Genomic DNA, 16,903 nt, shown 5'->3' with positions numbered 1-16,903 from the left:
ATATATATATATATATATATATATATATATATATAAAAGACTACACACATATATTCACATACATATATACATATACATTCATTCATTCCCGTATCCTACCCAATCTCTAATCACTATCTACTGCCCGTTACCTTCCATTCTGCTCCATCATCAGCTTTCTTTTACTTCAACTCTTAATCATCATTTAGTATATTCACACCCCTACTTCATCACTAACCATTCTTAATCTTTCCATAGACTCTAGCAGCCTCAAACCACCCACTCACCTGTTCTTTTGCCCTTGGGTCCCACCCTGATACCTCATCCTCACCATCTTTGTCTCTTTTTCCAGCTCCACACCAATTACTGTCACCTGTTTTTGTATAATATGAGTAACCACGTGCCTCCTCTACAATAAATAACATGTCCTGGTCCATTCATACTCTAACCTTCCATCACTGAACACAAAGATGTTTCCCTCTCTACTGCAGCTCTACTCAGTTAAAGGAGATCTTTGTCTTGTAAACTACATGGTAACCTCATGCAGTTGCTGTGAGAAAAAGTGCCCAGTTTACTCTGAAGACATTGGTATAAAGAAGAGCATCCAGTTGTAGAAATCATGTCAAAGCTAACACTGGAGATATGACATAGTCTTGTAAACTTTCAGATCCTGTGAAACTGCCCAACCCATGGAAAATGGATGATGAAAGAGAATGACAATATATATATATATATATATATATATATATATATCATCATCATCATTGTTTAACATCTGCCTTCCATGCTGGCATATATATACACACATATATAAACATATATATATACCAACACATATATATGCATATACATTCACATACACACACACATGTATCTACATACATACATACATACATACATACATCTGTATTCCATGCTGGTATGGGGTGGACAGTTTGAAAAGATTTATCAAGCCAGAGGACTATACTGCACATCAATATTTCCTTTGGCATGGTTTCTATGGCTGGATGCTATTCCTAATGCCAGCCACTTTGCAGTGTGTACAGGGTGCTCTTCTCATGGTACTAGCACTAGTGAAATCATCAAGTAACTCACATGACAAAGCGGAGATGTAGTATAGAGAGATGTGAACTTGTGCTAGTTGTTGAGAGGCTAAAATATGACAGAGTAACAGAAACAAATGTCTTGCTGTAGAGGAAATATGTGGTTGCCCTAGCAAGAAAGGCTGAAAGGATAGCGAAGATAAGATGGCAGGGTACACCTTCATGGTACAAGATGAATAAAGAAAGAATAGGGACAGAAAATCAAGGATGGTTAGGTGGGTACCTTCCTCACAATGTAAAAGAAGAGTGACAGATGCAATTCCAGAGGAGATGGCATCTTTGTAGGAAGGACTGGAAAAGTTTGTCTTGAAGAGGTCTTGAAGGTCAGATACAGTATGGGTGATATGCGGAGTAAAGAGATGAGTTTGTCAAGTGGGCTTCAGTATTTTGTTTAGTTATATCAGTTTACTTACTATTATATATATTTTATAATATCCTGATTTGAAACTAAAAAAACTTGATGTAAGGTGACAAGAATGTCCAAAACTAGGAGAGAGTGAATAATGTCAACAAAATATAAATAAAAATGATGCACAAATATAAGAAACTAAACTGAATAAAATAATATATATATATATATATATATATATATATATATATATATACATACACACACACAACAGATGGTTGACTATCAACAGTGGAAGCTTGGTGTTATCCATGTGGCTACGAGGTCTACATATATAGATCTGGTGAAGCAAGATAAGGCAAGCAACAATTACACACATGAATGGTAAATCAACTAACAGACTGCGTGCAGCAGCTCATCATATCAACATATTAACATGCACCGCAGCAGAAATAGCGGTAACAGCAGCAGCAGCAGCAGTAGCAGCAGAAATAGATGCTGCATTAATGACATCCTTACTTTTCTCCCATTTGCCTTTAGCCTGATTTTCAGAAAAATTGCACGGGATAAGGGAGAAAACCTGGCAAACAAAGTCAAAGACAATTTCAAATAGAAATAAATATATACAACATAAACATTTTTAGAAAATATGAACAGATTTAGAGAAGAAAATGATAATTACAATAATAATAATAATAATAATAATAATAATAATAATAATAATAATAATAATAATAATGATAATAATAATAATGATGCTAAACATATTAAAAGTAACCTTTCTTCCATTTAAAAACAGATAAGGCAGCAAACAAAAGTGGTAAAAGATTTGATTTGATATTTTTCTTTTCTGTTCTAAAGAATGAAAGATATCAGAGAAAAATTAATACAATTAAAGATAAATTTATGATGTATAATAGTCTGTTGTTGACAGCTGTAGACACAAGAAACAAAAAAAAAAAAACAGTTATAAACAATAGGTGAATAGATTAATAAAACTTGGCTCTTGAGTTTGTCTCTTTGCAGATATTGTAGACAAGGCACTTAACTCTGTACCTCATCAAAACATATACATTGTTGCAACTGAAAAAGTGAATGCATGTATGTATGTACACCATCCAGAAGTGAGTTCTGTTTGTATCTATGTTAATGAAACATAAAATCTATCTGTTGATGTAGTTGTTATTTAGAGTAGAAGAGTAGATGGGAGAATTAAGTTAGTATTTTATAGTATACTGCAACATTTTTGACAGCATATGATAACGATGATTACGATAGGAATGCGACCAATAATTTGAGGAGGGGTTAGTTAATAATACTAAATCAGTCCATGAATGATACTTTATCTAACAAGACAAAGTTGACCTTGGCGAGATTTGTACTTTGATGTAGGATGACATGACTAAAGCGTTTTGCCTGATCTCTAATGCTTCTACCAAGCCAATGTTGCTTATAATATAATATTATTCAAACTCAGAAGGAATGCAACTAAACATCACAAGTTTAAAACAGTCACTGACTACAGACTGTTGCACATATCATGTAATACTGCAAGAAACAACTTGTAGCAAATAATTATTGTCTTACATGTGGATTGTGTTACACACTGACAGAAAATTAAAGACATTTTAAAATGTACTTTATACTGAGGCTTTATGCTTACACTTTTTATTTTTTATCTGAATAGAATGATGAAGTGAAATATTAAATGTACTAAAATAATAAGAAATTCATTTTAAAATCACATGAAATTTAGAAAACAAGTATGCAACATTAAATACTTTTGCAATAGGAACATTTTCCTAATCTCAATTTGAGACTGATCCAGAAGCCTAGAGACAAAATTCTGAACTAACATTTAAAAGAACTAGCATCTGAGAAAACCAAATAATCTGACCAAAGTTGGTAAAGAAAACAACAAAAAAACTTGTCGACTTTGATAGTTCTCTAAATTGGTATTTTAGACTTCTCAAATTTAGAGATTGTCTTTGAAGTATTAATTGCCAGTGCAGTTTTCTCAGCCTCAAACTCTGGACAGAGATAATGTATTAGAAATAATATTTTTCAAAAGTATGCTCTTAAATTATAAATGAAAGATGTCTTATATCATCCTAAGAACAGTAAGCAATCAGTTCTGTGCAAACTGATCATATACATTAATGTAAAATGGCATCCATGCACTTTTATTTAAAACAATATTTTAAAAAAGGATGCACTTAAAATGAATATTTATGCTCTTTGGATTACTCAACTCAATAGTTAGCATCTAATGGATCTAAATCTCTAGTTATCAATAACCATATTATGCTTTTCAGTCTAAGCTTAGATAAAATATTGCATAATATTTCTTTCTAAAGACAATTTCCCTTCTGGCTTATCATATCAAATAATAATAAACTCCAACTTTTCAAACATTGCATTTACCTCATCAGTTTAACAAATGTTTGTAATTCTTCATGTACTGGACAGACAATACTCCCATGCATAAACATAATAGAAAAAAAAAAAAGATAAATTGAAGCAATTAGAGTTTTCTAAAGGCACAACTGAATATCGATTAACTAAAATCTAGAATCCCAAGAAATTGGTGATGGTTTATGTTGGAAACAATTATTCTAAAGGAGAGTTTCTAGAAACATTTCATGAGTTCAATTACTGTGAGGAATGAAGAATGTAATGTTTTGGGCCCTTGTCCTTTGTACAATAACAACTGTAGAACTTTAGTCAGTAGTACAGCAGCATAAACTACAGTCACATTGCACCCTGGATAACTCATCACCACATATTATGCAACTGGTTTTCAGTTAGGTGGAGGAATGATAAACTAAAACAACATATCAAAAGGTCAACTTAGCTGTTTGACTAACTACTTGCATACTATATGCCATTGGTTTTGCTCAATCAGAGTTGACATGGGTCTATGTAATTTGGTCACTGATGATTAGTGTCAACTTACCCATCATTCAACAGTGACTTTACTATCTTATTTTCAAGTACAATATTTTAGAAATTATTTCTGCAATATATTTGTTTTCAGTTAAAATCAGTAATGATTGATTTGATAAAAGATAGGCTTGGCTTCTATTGCAACAGCAGCAATTTTATCACTACAGCTGATATCTCTCTATGATACTGACCTCTTTAAAAAACAACATACTTACCAACAGTTTAAAATATCACAACTCATTCAGTTGAAGAATACTTTTGAGTAAATAAGAAAAATAAAAGCTTGAATGTCAAGAAAACTGATACAGTATAAAATTTTATTTTTCATTGTTCTTAACTGTCTACTTGGAAAGAAGCCATGCAATAAAATAGTTGATTCACTGAAGGACATGAAAAGAATTAAGATAAAATGCAACTAGAGCTGTAAATAAAGAAAACATAAGGAAAAATCCTTAATAAAAATGCATTCCAGTTAAGAATGAAAGTTTGGGAGTGGTTATCACTTTCATTTGTGTAATCTAGAGATTCTAATGCTTGTTTATGTGTTTATATGTGTTTGTGTCACAAATTTTATATAAGATACTCTCATATATTGTGGCTTATTCAATCTGGGAACAGACATATTACTGTGTTCATGTATTAAATATTAGTTTGCAAAAGTTGATACAAGAATATATGACATTTTAGGTTGAAACTTAACCTATAGCAGATTTATTTTACCAATTACATTTCTATATTTCTTACATAGGTTGTCAAAATATTAAGCATTTATTGAAATATTAGCCTCATGATATTTTTGTTTTTTATTTCCATTATATTTTGATTGACAGGTTCTGATTTTTTTTTCAGGTAACAAACATTTACATATATACATTGCTTAAGGCTAAAGTTGAACTTATTGTTACTCACAGCAATATTTCCTGTGAATCTAATTCCTATTAGGATAAAAATTTGAAAGTTGAATTGTAATTCAATGATATGAGTATGTATTAAAATATGTTACTTGAAGGTTGAGGATATACCATATAAATAGTTCATATATAACAGTATAACAGATGGAGTTAATAGTGTGTAATCAATCATTAATAATTATATTTAAAAATCAAAAACAAAGCCATACATGTTAATAGAATTCATATATCTATAGTTTATTTAGTATATCTGTATTATTATAATTTAAGATTAACAGTGACTGCTACAGATATGTGGGGTTAAAGTGATAGACCAGTTGATAGCATTATTAAAGTTTTGTTTAGACTGCTTTTTTTATTGTTCCTTTGTAGTAAGAAATATATATAAAATTGTTTAGATATCTCTCTCAACTGATATCTGTTATTTCATAATTGGCTAATGAAAACTTGGAAGGATGTCTAGTTATAAAACACATGTTCTAAATTTTCAAAAGTCATCTTGTGGAGAAACTTTTCTTGAATATTCACATGTTCATTGACATTGAATTATATTAATTTTACTTTAATTTCTTGATTTTAATAACAAGTGTTGGTTTGAAGTAGATCCCTGCCCAATATGTTGAACAGAAATCCATTATTAACAGCTTTTTCCCAATGCAACACATCACTACTTTCTTTAGACTCAAGCTTTTGTATGCATATGTTGACAATGGTGTCTTTATACCATTTTACCTAAAGTGAGAATTTTTTTCTCCATGATAAACTGCAGTGAAATTGCCTGTACCAGTTGAAATATGTCCCCAAAATATTTGAAGTGATCTAAGGTTTGTATATATATATGTATGTATGTAAATATGTATAATGAATTATATGCCTTTAGCAGTTGAAATATGTGACAAACATATTTCAACTAACCTAAATTATGATAATACATAAACCCTGCTTAGTGCCATTATTCCGATATTTTTCTCGATCAGGTGATCTACTAGCGCAAACCGGTAAATGTGTTGGCTGAATTATATATAAAGCTATAAGCTTTATTCAGTTCATTCAGAGTTGCCCTCTTCACTACATTATTTGCTGCTGGAATCTTTGCTGGTTTGAGTCTTATTTTTCTGTTGTTGATTTTTGTTAATTGTTATACTGTTTTGTGGATTCCTGTGTGAATCGAACGTTCGGTGTCATTACGACGTTAATTGTTAATTAATTATTGTGAGCTTTGCCTAGTACAGGGTGAAATATTTTTTTCTACTTTGGTCATTTGCGACAGAAGGTGTGTGTTTTTTTACGTTGCTATCTGTAAAGACGATATTTTGTTTAAAAAAAATGAAATTTGATTTGAAATCAAATAAGGATTTCCCCTCAATGTAGGGAAGTGTTGAAGCAAATGAAAGTGAAAAACTGAGTTTTTCAGCGGCCATTGGAGGCAACTTTATAGAAATGAATGTATCAAAGGAACAACTGTTTAAGTTCAGAAATCTAATAAAGAAGACAAGAAGTGACACTAGACTCTTGCCACCACAAGAGACCATACAAGGCCTGGCATCTAAAATGGTGGTCTATAAAATTTACAGCAAAAAGGAAAAGAAAATAATGCCTACAAAAAATGAAACAGTGGAAAAGTGTCTGGCGCCCATATGGGACAAAATTGTGTACATAGGAAAAGGAGTGAGAAGCGCTATAGTGGAGGCGCATTTTAAAGATGCCGAAATGGCAAAGCAGATATCAACTCAAACATTAAGGAACAAGGAAATAATCCTCCTTCCGACATATTTAGGAAGGAGAACAGCAAAAATTACGATAGAGGAGATACCAACCGGATACGAGGTGTCATGGTTGGCTGCTGCGGTTATCTATGAAGCCAAAGAGGAAATAACTATACTACAAATGAGAAGGAGGGAGGCCATTAATTGGAAATGTGAAACCTTGGAAATTGTTGTACAGGCCCCAAATGAGGTTCTGGAATCAAGGCCAGATCGAATCTTTATAGGGGAGCGACTAAGTGCTCGTGTTTTGGTGGAAGGTCAAAGACTGAGATGTTTTAAGTGTGGCAAGAAGGGATACGTAAGGTAAGACTGCGAAAAGGTAAAAAAGACAAAAAAGGTAGATGTCTCTCCCCTAAAAGAAAAAGGTATAGAAACCAACAAGGAGGAGAAAAAAACGGGAAAACCGGAGAAAGAGACAAACAAAGAAGAGGAGAATAAATCACAGAAAACAAAAGATGGCAATAAAGGAAGTCAACAAGATAAAATGGGAGAGATGGATTACACAGTTGTGACACATGAAAGAAAAAAGCCCCAGCCCCTGACTCCCCTCCCATAACAAAGAAAACAACAATCACACACATAGGCACACAAGAAAAAAATCTCCAGTCCACTCCCAAATCGAAACCCCAGACCAAACCCACCCAATCAAAAGAGAGATACATAAAGTACAATGAAAAAAAAACCGAGTAATAGCTAAGGTTTTTGGAGGATACCCGCAGATGTTCATATATAAGCGGCTACAAGACATGCCAGCCCATATTAGGTTGGCAAAAGTTATCGACGATGAACTGTATGAATCATGTAAAAAAAGATATCCCAATGATTTGCTAGATGTGACTAAAGAAGTAGTCCAGAAAATACTAGAAGTTGCACCCCAGAGAGAAAAAGAGGGAGAGACTGCCAAAATTAGTGCAGCCCCTCCCCAAAACGTAAAAACGTAAGTTTATTTTGCTGTTCTAAATTCTTCCATGGAGATTAAAGTAGAGTGTATAAATGCACATGGCTTGGGGTCGAGAGGGAAACAAATTTGTCTCCTGAATGACCTCAGGTCACTAGATTTGGATATATGTGTGGTAACTGAGTCCAAGTTGAATGAGCCACATACGTTCTCACCTCTTCTAAGTAGCTATAAGAAATTCATTTCTCCTAGTCCCCAGGGAGGTGCAGGCGTGGTGGTTTTGTTCAGAAAAAAGCTTGGATGTACAGGTAAGTACAGTCTTTCTGGACCCAGAAGGTAGGCTGGTTGTGCTAGCTGTGACACATGTAAGTAAGAAGTCTTTCAGGTTGGTAGCTGTCTATGCTCTGAAAGAGTGTTGGCAAGCTGGTTTTTTCATGACTCGGAAAATTTCTTAGTAATGTCTAAGACTCTAGTTTTAACAGGAGACTTTAACACTATACTCGATGCATGGGTGGATAGTGTTAGCTCGGAAAATAGAAGGGGAAATCCTGGTCTTAAAAGGCTACTAACAAGCTATGACTTAGTAGACCGTTATAGGCTGAATGAACCACTCGCTCCACAGTGGACATGGTCTAATAACGATGGTTCACACAGGTCTTATCCCAATAGAATATTCATTAGAAATAGAGATAAAGATAATGTTAGTTGTCCACATTTCTATTGCGTCTCTTACACGGATCACAAATTTGTGACGTGTAAGGTGTACTTAGTTAAGTGCCATACATAGTGACCAGGATATGTGACCCATAGGGACCCATATGTGAAATATGGGTTGATAAGGTAATTGAGGTAGTCAGAGTATGTGGCAGAGTACTTAAGATTAGATTAGTGCTTCACCATAGGTTAGCTTCCGTCATCTTGGCCTATGCCGCTCAACTGGAGCTACTGGATGGGCAGAAAGACCAATTTTATTACACCCTTTTGTAGACTACCTCATTGACAAATGACAGAGACCTTCTCTTTGTGGCTGATGATTTCAATGGACATGTTGGACAACATGCAGGGGGCTTCCATGGCGTACATGGAGGCTATGGCTTTGCTTCCCGCAATGAGGAGGGAACCAGACTGCTGGAGTTCTGTGATGCAAATGATCTTATGGTTTGCAATACCAACTTCAGAAAACCTGCCTGTCACCTAGTCACCAAAAGTTCCAGCAGACACACTAGCCAAATTGATTACATCCTCACCAGAAAAAGGGAAAGAGGACTGCTTATAAATGCCAAAACCTTCCCAGGCGAAGAATGTACCCCTCAACAAAGATAAGTAGTTAGCGACTTCGGGATCAAGGCTAAATGGATGCCCAGAAGTAGACCAGCTTGGAGGAGAAAGGTCTGGAAGTTAAAAGATCCTGCAAATGGATAGAGATTTAGAGATGTGTTACTCGAAGCCTTTGATGAAATAGAAGGGGATATAGCATCACATAATGTGGAAGACAATTGGAGGTTTCTATGGGACAACCTGCTGAGAGCCACTAACCAGATCTGTGAATGGTGCAAAGTCCCCTCTCGACCCAAAGTAACGTGGTGGTGGAACAATGTGGTTGACAGGGCTATTAGACAAAAGAAACAGGCTTGGAAGGACTGGAAGAACGGAGGTAGCAGGGAATTGTATCAGACTGCCAGAAGGGAAGCTAAGGTAATATTTACCAGCTCTTAACAAAACACAAGCTCATACAGAATCCCCTATGATATCCGAAATATAGATGGTTAAGAGAGGGTGATCCCACCCTTCCGAGTCATTCATACTCCTTTCTCAGAAACTAGGTGTTAAACACCCATTTTCCTTGAAATAATAATCCTATTTTTTGCTTCTAAGTTTTATTGATATTAAATTATTTTCAAATAATTTGTCATCTACTGAATCTAAGGGGAGCAACTTGTTAGCTTAAAAGTAAATTACCTGTTCGTAGATGAGGTTGCATATAACAAGAAGCAAATACTTCCATTACAGCCACTAAAAAGATGATATGAATGTATGCTGGTTTTTCAAGAATAGCTCTCTCAGGGATATTATATAACCAAATGAAACATTACCAGTCTTGAGTAAATATATTACTGTATGTAAGTCACATACACCATTCTTCTGTGTATAGAGTTCCCTCTCCTTGTCTCAAGCAATTCTATTACAGTACATACTCAGATGCACACACAAGAATATTTAAATTTGCTTTCTACCTTAGCATTCAGAAAAAAAAAAATCAAAAGACAAAAAAAATATGCAAAGAAAAGTGGAAAAAATTAATAAAAAAAGGTAGCAAAATTGCACACACACACACCACACACAAATACTTGCACTATGAAGTACAAGTGTGAAAATAAAGTTAGAGGAGGCAGAAAGAGTTAGTGGCTTTTGTTTCAATCAAATAGTTATCCGTTTGTAGCTGCTCCCCTCTCATTGTTTCATTGAGTATTTCTCTCTCACCCCTCTCCCTCTCATGTAGAGATATATGTGTTTATGTGAGTAGGTGTGGCTCATAGCCAAATACACACACACACACACACACACACACACACACACACAAATAAATGATGAACATGCAGCTATATGAAATAGTATTGATGTATTATTTGATAACAATCGTACAAACAAATGATTTCCCATCATAGTTCACATAAGATGTGCATATTTAAGATCTGTGGATGACTACACCTAAAATAGCTTTGGATGAAGTGAGTTCTGCACGTAATGTCTTTGAGGAAAGGGAATAGGAAAATTAACATTTTTTTTTGAGGAAAAAGTATTTTTATTATTATGCGCTAACAGTGTAACTTAGTTGGTACTTGAAGAGTTATATTCCTGTTGAGAGAGAGAAAAAGAGAGAGATAGAGAGAGAGAATGAAGAAAGAGGAGAAATAAAAAAGGAGGGAGAGAGGAATGAAAGTTCAAAGAGATGATGTGATGATGGTGTAGTGGTGCAAAATTATAGCCGCCATTGAGGAAGTACAATCTGCGCATGCATAGTAAAACTAAAGAGTTTCTTTCACTTTCTAAGCCTCTTGAGCGAGATACCTTCGATGTGACAACACCTTGCTCCTCAACGAAGCACTCTTCACCACGATGCCATCGATGTAATAGTTACTTGTTCCTCTGGCATTCATCAAGGAAGCTCTTAACCTTCCAATACCAATTACAAGTTAATCAGCGGCTGCTAAGCTGAATGACACGGGATTTGTAAAACCAAGCATCATAAAAAATAAAACTTATTTTCATTATGTTGTTAATTGTTCTACTGTTTCTTCATATATAATTTTGTTGAAAGATGATAGAGAGAGACTAATGTCTCTATTGCAACTATCAACCTTTTACAATGGCATGAAAGAATGAAGTGCATGGGGAGCTGACCAAGAGAAGTCACAGGGAATGCAGAAACACTGGTGTTGATTTGCCAATGGCAGCTTAGACTAGTACTTGAGAATGTACTTCTGTTCATATAAACCAGGTATAACTGTCTCGACTTGGCATTTAAGTTTACACTGGTTGTGCAGGAGAATTTAACTATTCATTACTTCTTTTCTAAGATCAGTTCACATCTTCTACCATTGGAATAAGGCTTGTATTTCTCTAATAACCACCATTAGATAATGTATTATAGTTGGCGATCTCCTTCAGAACCCATATGTTCTTGGCCAGTGTAGTGATGTTCTGCTTCTCATAGCTCCTGAATCACATATCATTCAGGAGCTGCTTCACATCTCTCCCTTCCTTTCTGCCTTTTTATGTTGACTTCTGCCCTTGCTTCTTCTCTTGCTGAAGACACAATTCTTTTGTCCATGAGTTACATCCTCTGCATTATTAACATGTAATTGATATCAGTATTCTCCCCTATAAAATGTCAATTTTTTTTTATTCACTTCATTGAAAGGCTTTGCATGCAGAACTCACTTCCTTCACACCTGTCATTGCTATGTTTCTTCATAGATCCTAAATGTGCACATTTGTTGAGTGTAAGTCTATCAACCATCTGTGAAACACCTATGTGAAATCATTTGTATTACTAAATTTTAATTATACATACATACATACATACATACATACATACATCATTACCATTGATGTGAAATAGTAAAGAAGATGATATAGTGTGTGATGCATATATATGCACAACAAAAAAAATTATATGACAATAAAATATGTACATGTTATATATATATATTTCTATATATACATAAAAATTCATATTTATGCATAAATATATACATTCATATATATTCATATATATATATATGTATACACATACACATTCTTATTTGTATTCATATATATATATATGTATATACACACACATGCACACTCACATATAATACACATCATATATCTACATATAATATAAATGTATGTGTGTGTATGTATGTATAAGCTATATACACACGTGTATATCATCTTTAACATCTTTTAATGTGACCATGGAAGATGGATAATAGATGATTATATATATGTACACATATATATTAATGTTTGTTTTTATGTTCATTGACCAGCTAAGCCATCATCGGACTGTGTGTGTAAGCATGTACACACACACACACACACACACACACACACACATACACAGAATAAGAAGGAGAGGGAACTGGTGATAGGAAGGACAACTAGCAGCAAAAACCATGCTAAAAAGGATGAAATGAATGAAAGACATGTGGAGTCCACAAGCCACACTCAAGCAACCCATCTAGAAGAGTACTAACTCTAAATAAAATCTCATACAGAGCAGAGCACATACAAAGAAAGTCTCTTCTTCCAGTTGTATGGTAAAATGCTCCCAGTTTATACTACAAAGTGGCTGGTGACAAAAAGTGCATTCAGCCATAAAAGCCATGCCAAACAAAGAAAAAAAAAAATAGAAATAAGATAAAAACAAATGAATAAATAACACATGGCCATTTCTTCTTTAGCTATCTTTACCAGATAACAAAGTACTGTGAAAGGAGGCAAGATACTTTGAGACTTGTCCAACCCATAAAGCATGAAAATATGGAGATGATAATGTTAATGATGGTGATGATGATGATGAGGATACTCTGTGTGTGTGTGTGTGTGTGTGTGAATGTGTGTGTGTATATATATGGCAGGTTGTATTGGATGCTACTGATATCATGTAAACCAGTAAAACCTGTTACTTTATTGAGTTGTGAATAAATTGGCACTTCCACCAGGCTATCCAACACAGGGTTAATAACTGTCAAGCATTAGGGACTAAGAAAACAGGAATAAACCTGTTCAAAAATCTCAAAGCTGGCAGCAGATGGTTTGATGCACCAAATAGCAGTCCCATATATTATTTGGTGTATTCCAGTTTCCGCCTGTGACATGCATAGATGTATGTTTGGTATTGCTACACAAACTCTGGCAAAGGAACTTCACATATGATTTGCTGTCCTTAATGATAGGGGAATTCAGCATCAATCTATTTGGGCTATATTACCTTATGTAGCATGCATACTTTTGTCTGACATGTGCACATGTTCAGGTTACAGAATTAGGACTAGAGAGTGGGGAAGAGTCCTTGCAAACTTATTGCATTTGAAACAAACAAACACTTTGTAAAGGTTGTTCATTAACAATGCTACATATTTTGGCACTAAGCACTCTCACATATCATTCTTGATAGGAAAATCCAGTATATATATTATACATATATATGGCATATATTATATAAATACTATATATATATATATATATATATATACTTTATTTAAAAGCAGCAGAAATATAACAAAAGACTGTTACTCGGAGTTTCCCGTTCATCGGACAGTTTTATATATATATATATATATATATATATATATATATCATTTAATGAACACAGGAGCAATACATGAGCTACTTCAAGCTTCATGCTAGGAACATGTAGTGTTTAGATTAACTTTCACTCTCACTGAATCAAGTGCTTTTTTTGCTGATTCTATCAATAGGTGAACATCACACACTATATATCATCATCATATATATATATATATATATATATATATATATATATATATATGTCTCTGTGGAAAGAGGTTGTTCTTTTCTAGAGATATTTATCCAAGTATACACTGGTTTAGCTCTATATCAATTAGCAATACTGGAAATTCCACATGTGCATATGTACTAGTGCTTATCATTGGTTCTTCTTCAATATTAGTACTTTACACTTTTCAAATTCCAGTTGTTGCTATAGATGTTTCCATCTTTCCGATACAGGAGAAACATTTTAGCAATACAAAGAAAATGGAGAATTCATACACAGAATAATCAATATATATATATTTATATATATATGTATGTATGTTATTGTTCCATTGTTTAGAAACTTGAAATCTAATAAATTTTAAATATGGAGAAATCTTTAAGAAAATGAGGGCCAAAATGAAATTGAGATTCCATACAGCAGAACACAGCATGAATGTGTAAATATATGCGTATGTGTGTGTATGTCTGTATATTTACATATACATGTATATGTACATCTATCTATCTATCTATCTATCTATCTATCTATCTATCTATCTATCTATATATGCACATACACACACATATATACATGCACTCACACATACATAACATAAACACACTCAGAAATCAGCTTGATGTATGCTCAGAGTTCAGAATAGCCATTAGTTAGAATTTAGTAAGTAGTGAATGCACAAAATGTAAAATTATGCAGTTATGCAGGCTTATTTGTCTGAACAGTTACCTCATCAGGTTTATCTGGAAGGTCTATAGAGTCATCAGTTGAGAGATATTGCGAACACGGCCCCATAGCACAAATTATCTAACAAAAGAAGATTCATATTATTTTGTATATGTAAATTTGTGCTGATTAAAACAAAACAAAAATAAAAAAAAAAAAAGACAAACTGGAACTGCTTTGTGAGAACTGAAAAGACAATAATAATTGGTAAAATAAATAAAGACCAAAATGAAAAGGGAGACCCCTTTCACTCATTTTCTTTCTATCCTTTTTTTATAGTTTTCTACCAGTGAGATTAGTAGGTTGTTTTACATCCTAAGAATTTAGAAACTCTGAAGGTAAGGTAATTCATTTTTGACTGTTGAACTAGATAAAGATATAAATAATAGAATGTAAATAAAACAAGTAAAGTTCCTTCCTGAATCATATAGACTCATGGGGCTGGTTTCCATGGTGTACATATTCCACACCTGGACAGGATGTTGGTCCATCACAGGATTACTCATTTTTGCCAGCTGAGTAAACTGGAGCAATGTGAAAGGACGTGTTTTGCTCAAGAACACAATGTCTCATCCGGTCTAGAAATTGAAACCACAATCTTATGATGATGAGTCCAATACCCTAACCATTATATGACAGTCATTGTTTTTAGTTTCCATCTACCAAATCCACTCACAAGGCTTTGGTTGACCTGGGGCTATAATGGAAGACACCTGCCCAAGGCACTGTGTAGTAAGACTGAACCAAGGCCATATGATTAGGAAGCAAGCTTCTTAACAATACTGTATTATATACCTTATTATACATTCATTGGCTTACATAAGATGTATAGTTAGGGCCACTGACTCTCTTCAGGTCTCTGAGACTGGTGAGAAAGAGAGAGGAATTTATCCCAAAATTGGAATTTGGGATTGTAACAGAATGGACAAACCAAGTAATCAATTAAATCTGCAATCCAAAACAGTTTCCCCTAGAGTGCTGTCACATAGTTTCAATCTACCAAATTTTACTCAGAAGTCTTTGATTGATTAAAGCCTAAGATATAAGACATTTACAAAGTATTACACAGCAGGTTCAAATTCAAACCAACACAGTTGAAATACAATCGTCTTAATCTTTCACTTGTATGCTTAGGATTGGTGAAAAGTATAAATAGTTATAGTTATAGATTAACTTTTGTAACAATAGAAATATTTTGTACATGTGTAAACAAATGTTTAATACATTCAATTGTAGGCAGATGTGCTAAGACTTATTGCTGTAAGAACTGTCCAGGGGAAAAATTCTCTTAAACATGTGTAAATACATATTTTGTTTTGGGCTGTGAGTGACATCATTGTCATTAGATCACAAGATGCATGCATTTCGGTGTCATTCTATTCTGTCAGCTATGAAAACTAACTCAATCCCTCACAGTCTCTGTAAATATACAGTATATTTATGAACACTGCAAGTGGAATTTTGCTCTTGACTGAACTGAAAAGTTTAGAAACAATTTTGTCAAGTCATTTTTTATTACAATTCCATTCATATGTAGGATGTCATATAGGAATATAAATTGATCTCAGTACTTGACTGGTACTTTATTTTACCAATCCTAGAATGTTGAAACAAAGCTGCCCTCAACAGGATGAATTAAACTTTTCCTTTTTAATACAAACTTTATATGAAAATGTTATTCAAATGTACATTTTTTAATGTTTATTTCCAGTTGGATACCTTTCTTACTGTCAACGTTTTTTCAATAAAATTAGGAATGTCAGCCTGGAAGTCAAGGTAAGAGACTTAACATAATATCTGAAATAGTATGGATTAAAACTTGTCCCCCAAAGTCAATAACTCATCACTTTAGCCACACAAAGTGTTTCTAGCTTAATTGATATTTTAATTCTTGATATTCTAATTCATAACATTAATATTTAAAAATTTTTTAGAGGCACCTTGGGCAAGTGTCTTCTACTATAGCCTCGGGCTGACCAAAGCCTTGTAAGTGGATTTGGTAGACGGAAACTGAAAGAAGCCTGTCGTATATATGTATATATATATATATATATATATATATGTATGTGTGTTTGTGTGTCTGTGTTTGTCCCCCCATCATCGCTTGACAACCGATGCTGGTGTGTTTACGTCCCCGTAACTTAGCGGTTCGGCAAAAAGAGACCGCTAGAATAAGTACTAGGCTTCCAAAGAATAAGTCCTGGGGTCGATTTGCTCG

At 33.9% G+C, this 16,903-nt stretch overlaps 1 protein-coding gene across 7 annotated transcripts in view; it reads right to left on the bottom strand.

Moving 5' to 3' along the window:
- The window catches only part of LOC106878324 (calcium-activated potassium channel slowpoke), a 333,443-nt gene that overhangs the window by 24,783 nt on the left and 291,757 nt on the right, over positions 1-16,903 (bottom strand). For all 7 annotated transcript variants that reach the window (XM_052978540.1, XM_052978541.1, XM_052978542.1 and 4 more), the window contains one exon: positions 14,689-14,766. In XM_052978540.1, the coding sequence (XP_052834500.1) occupies positions 14,689-14,766 (78 nt within the window). The remainder of the gene's footprint in view (positions 1-14,688; positions 14,767-16,903) is intronic.

The sequence above is a fragment of the Octopus bimaculoides genome, chromosome 2 (assembly GCF_001194135.2).
Source record: "Octopus bimaculoides isolate UCB-OBI-ISO-001 chromosome 2, ASM119413v2, whole genome shotgun sequence".
Lineage (NCBI taxonomy): Eukaryota > Metazoa > Mollusca > Cephalopoda > Octopoda > Octopodidae > Octopus > Octopus bimaculoides.
Note: the sequence above shows the minus strand (reverse complement) of the source record. Positions and strands in the feature narration are given on the sequence as shown.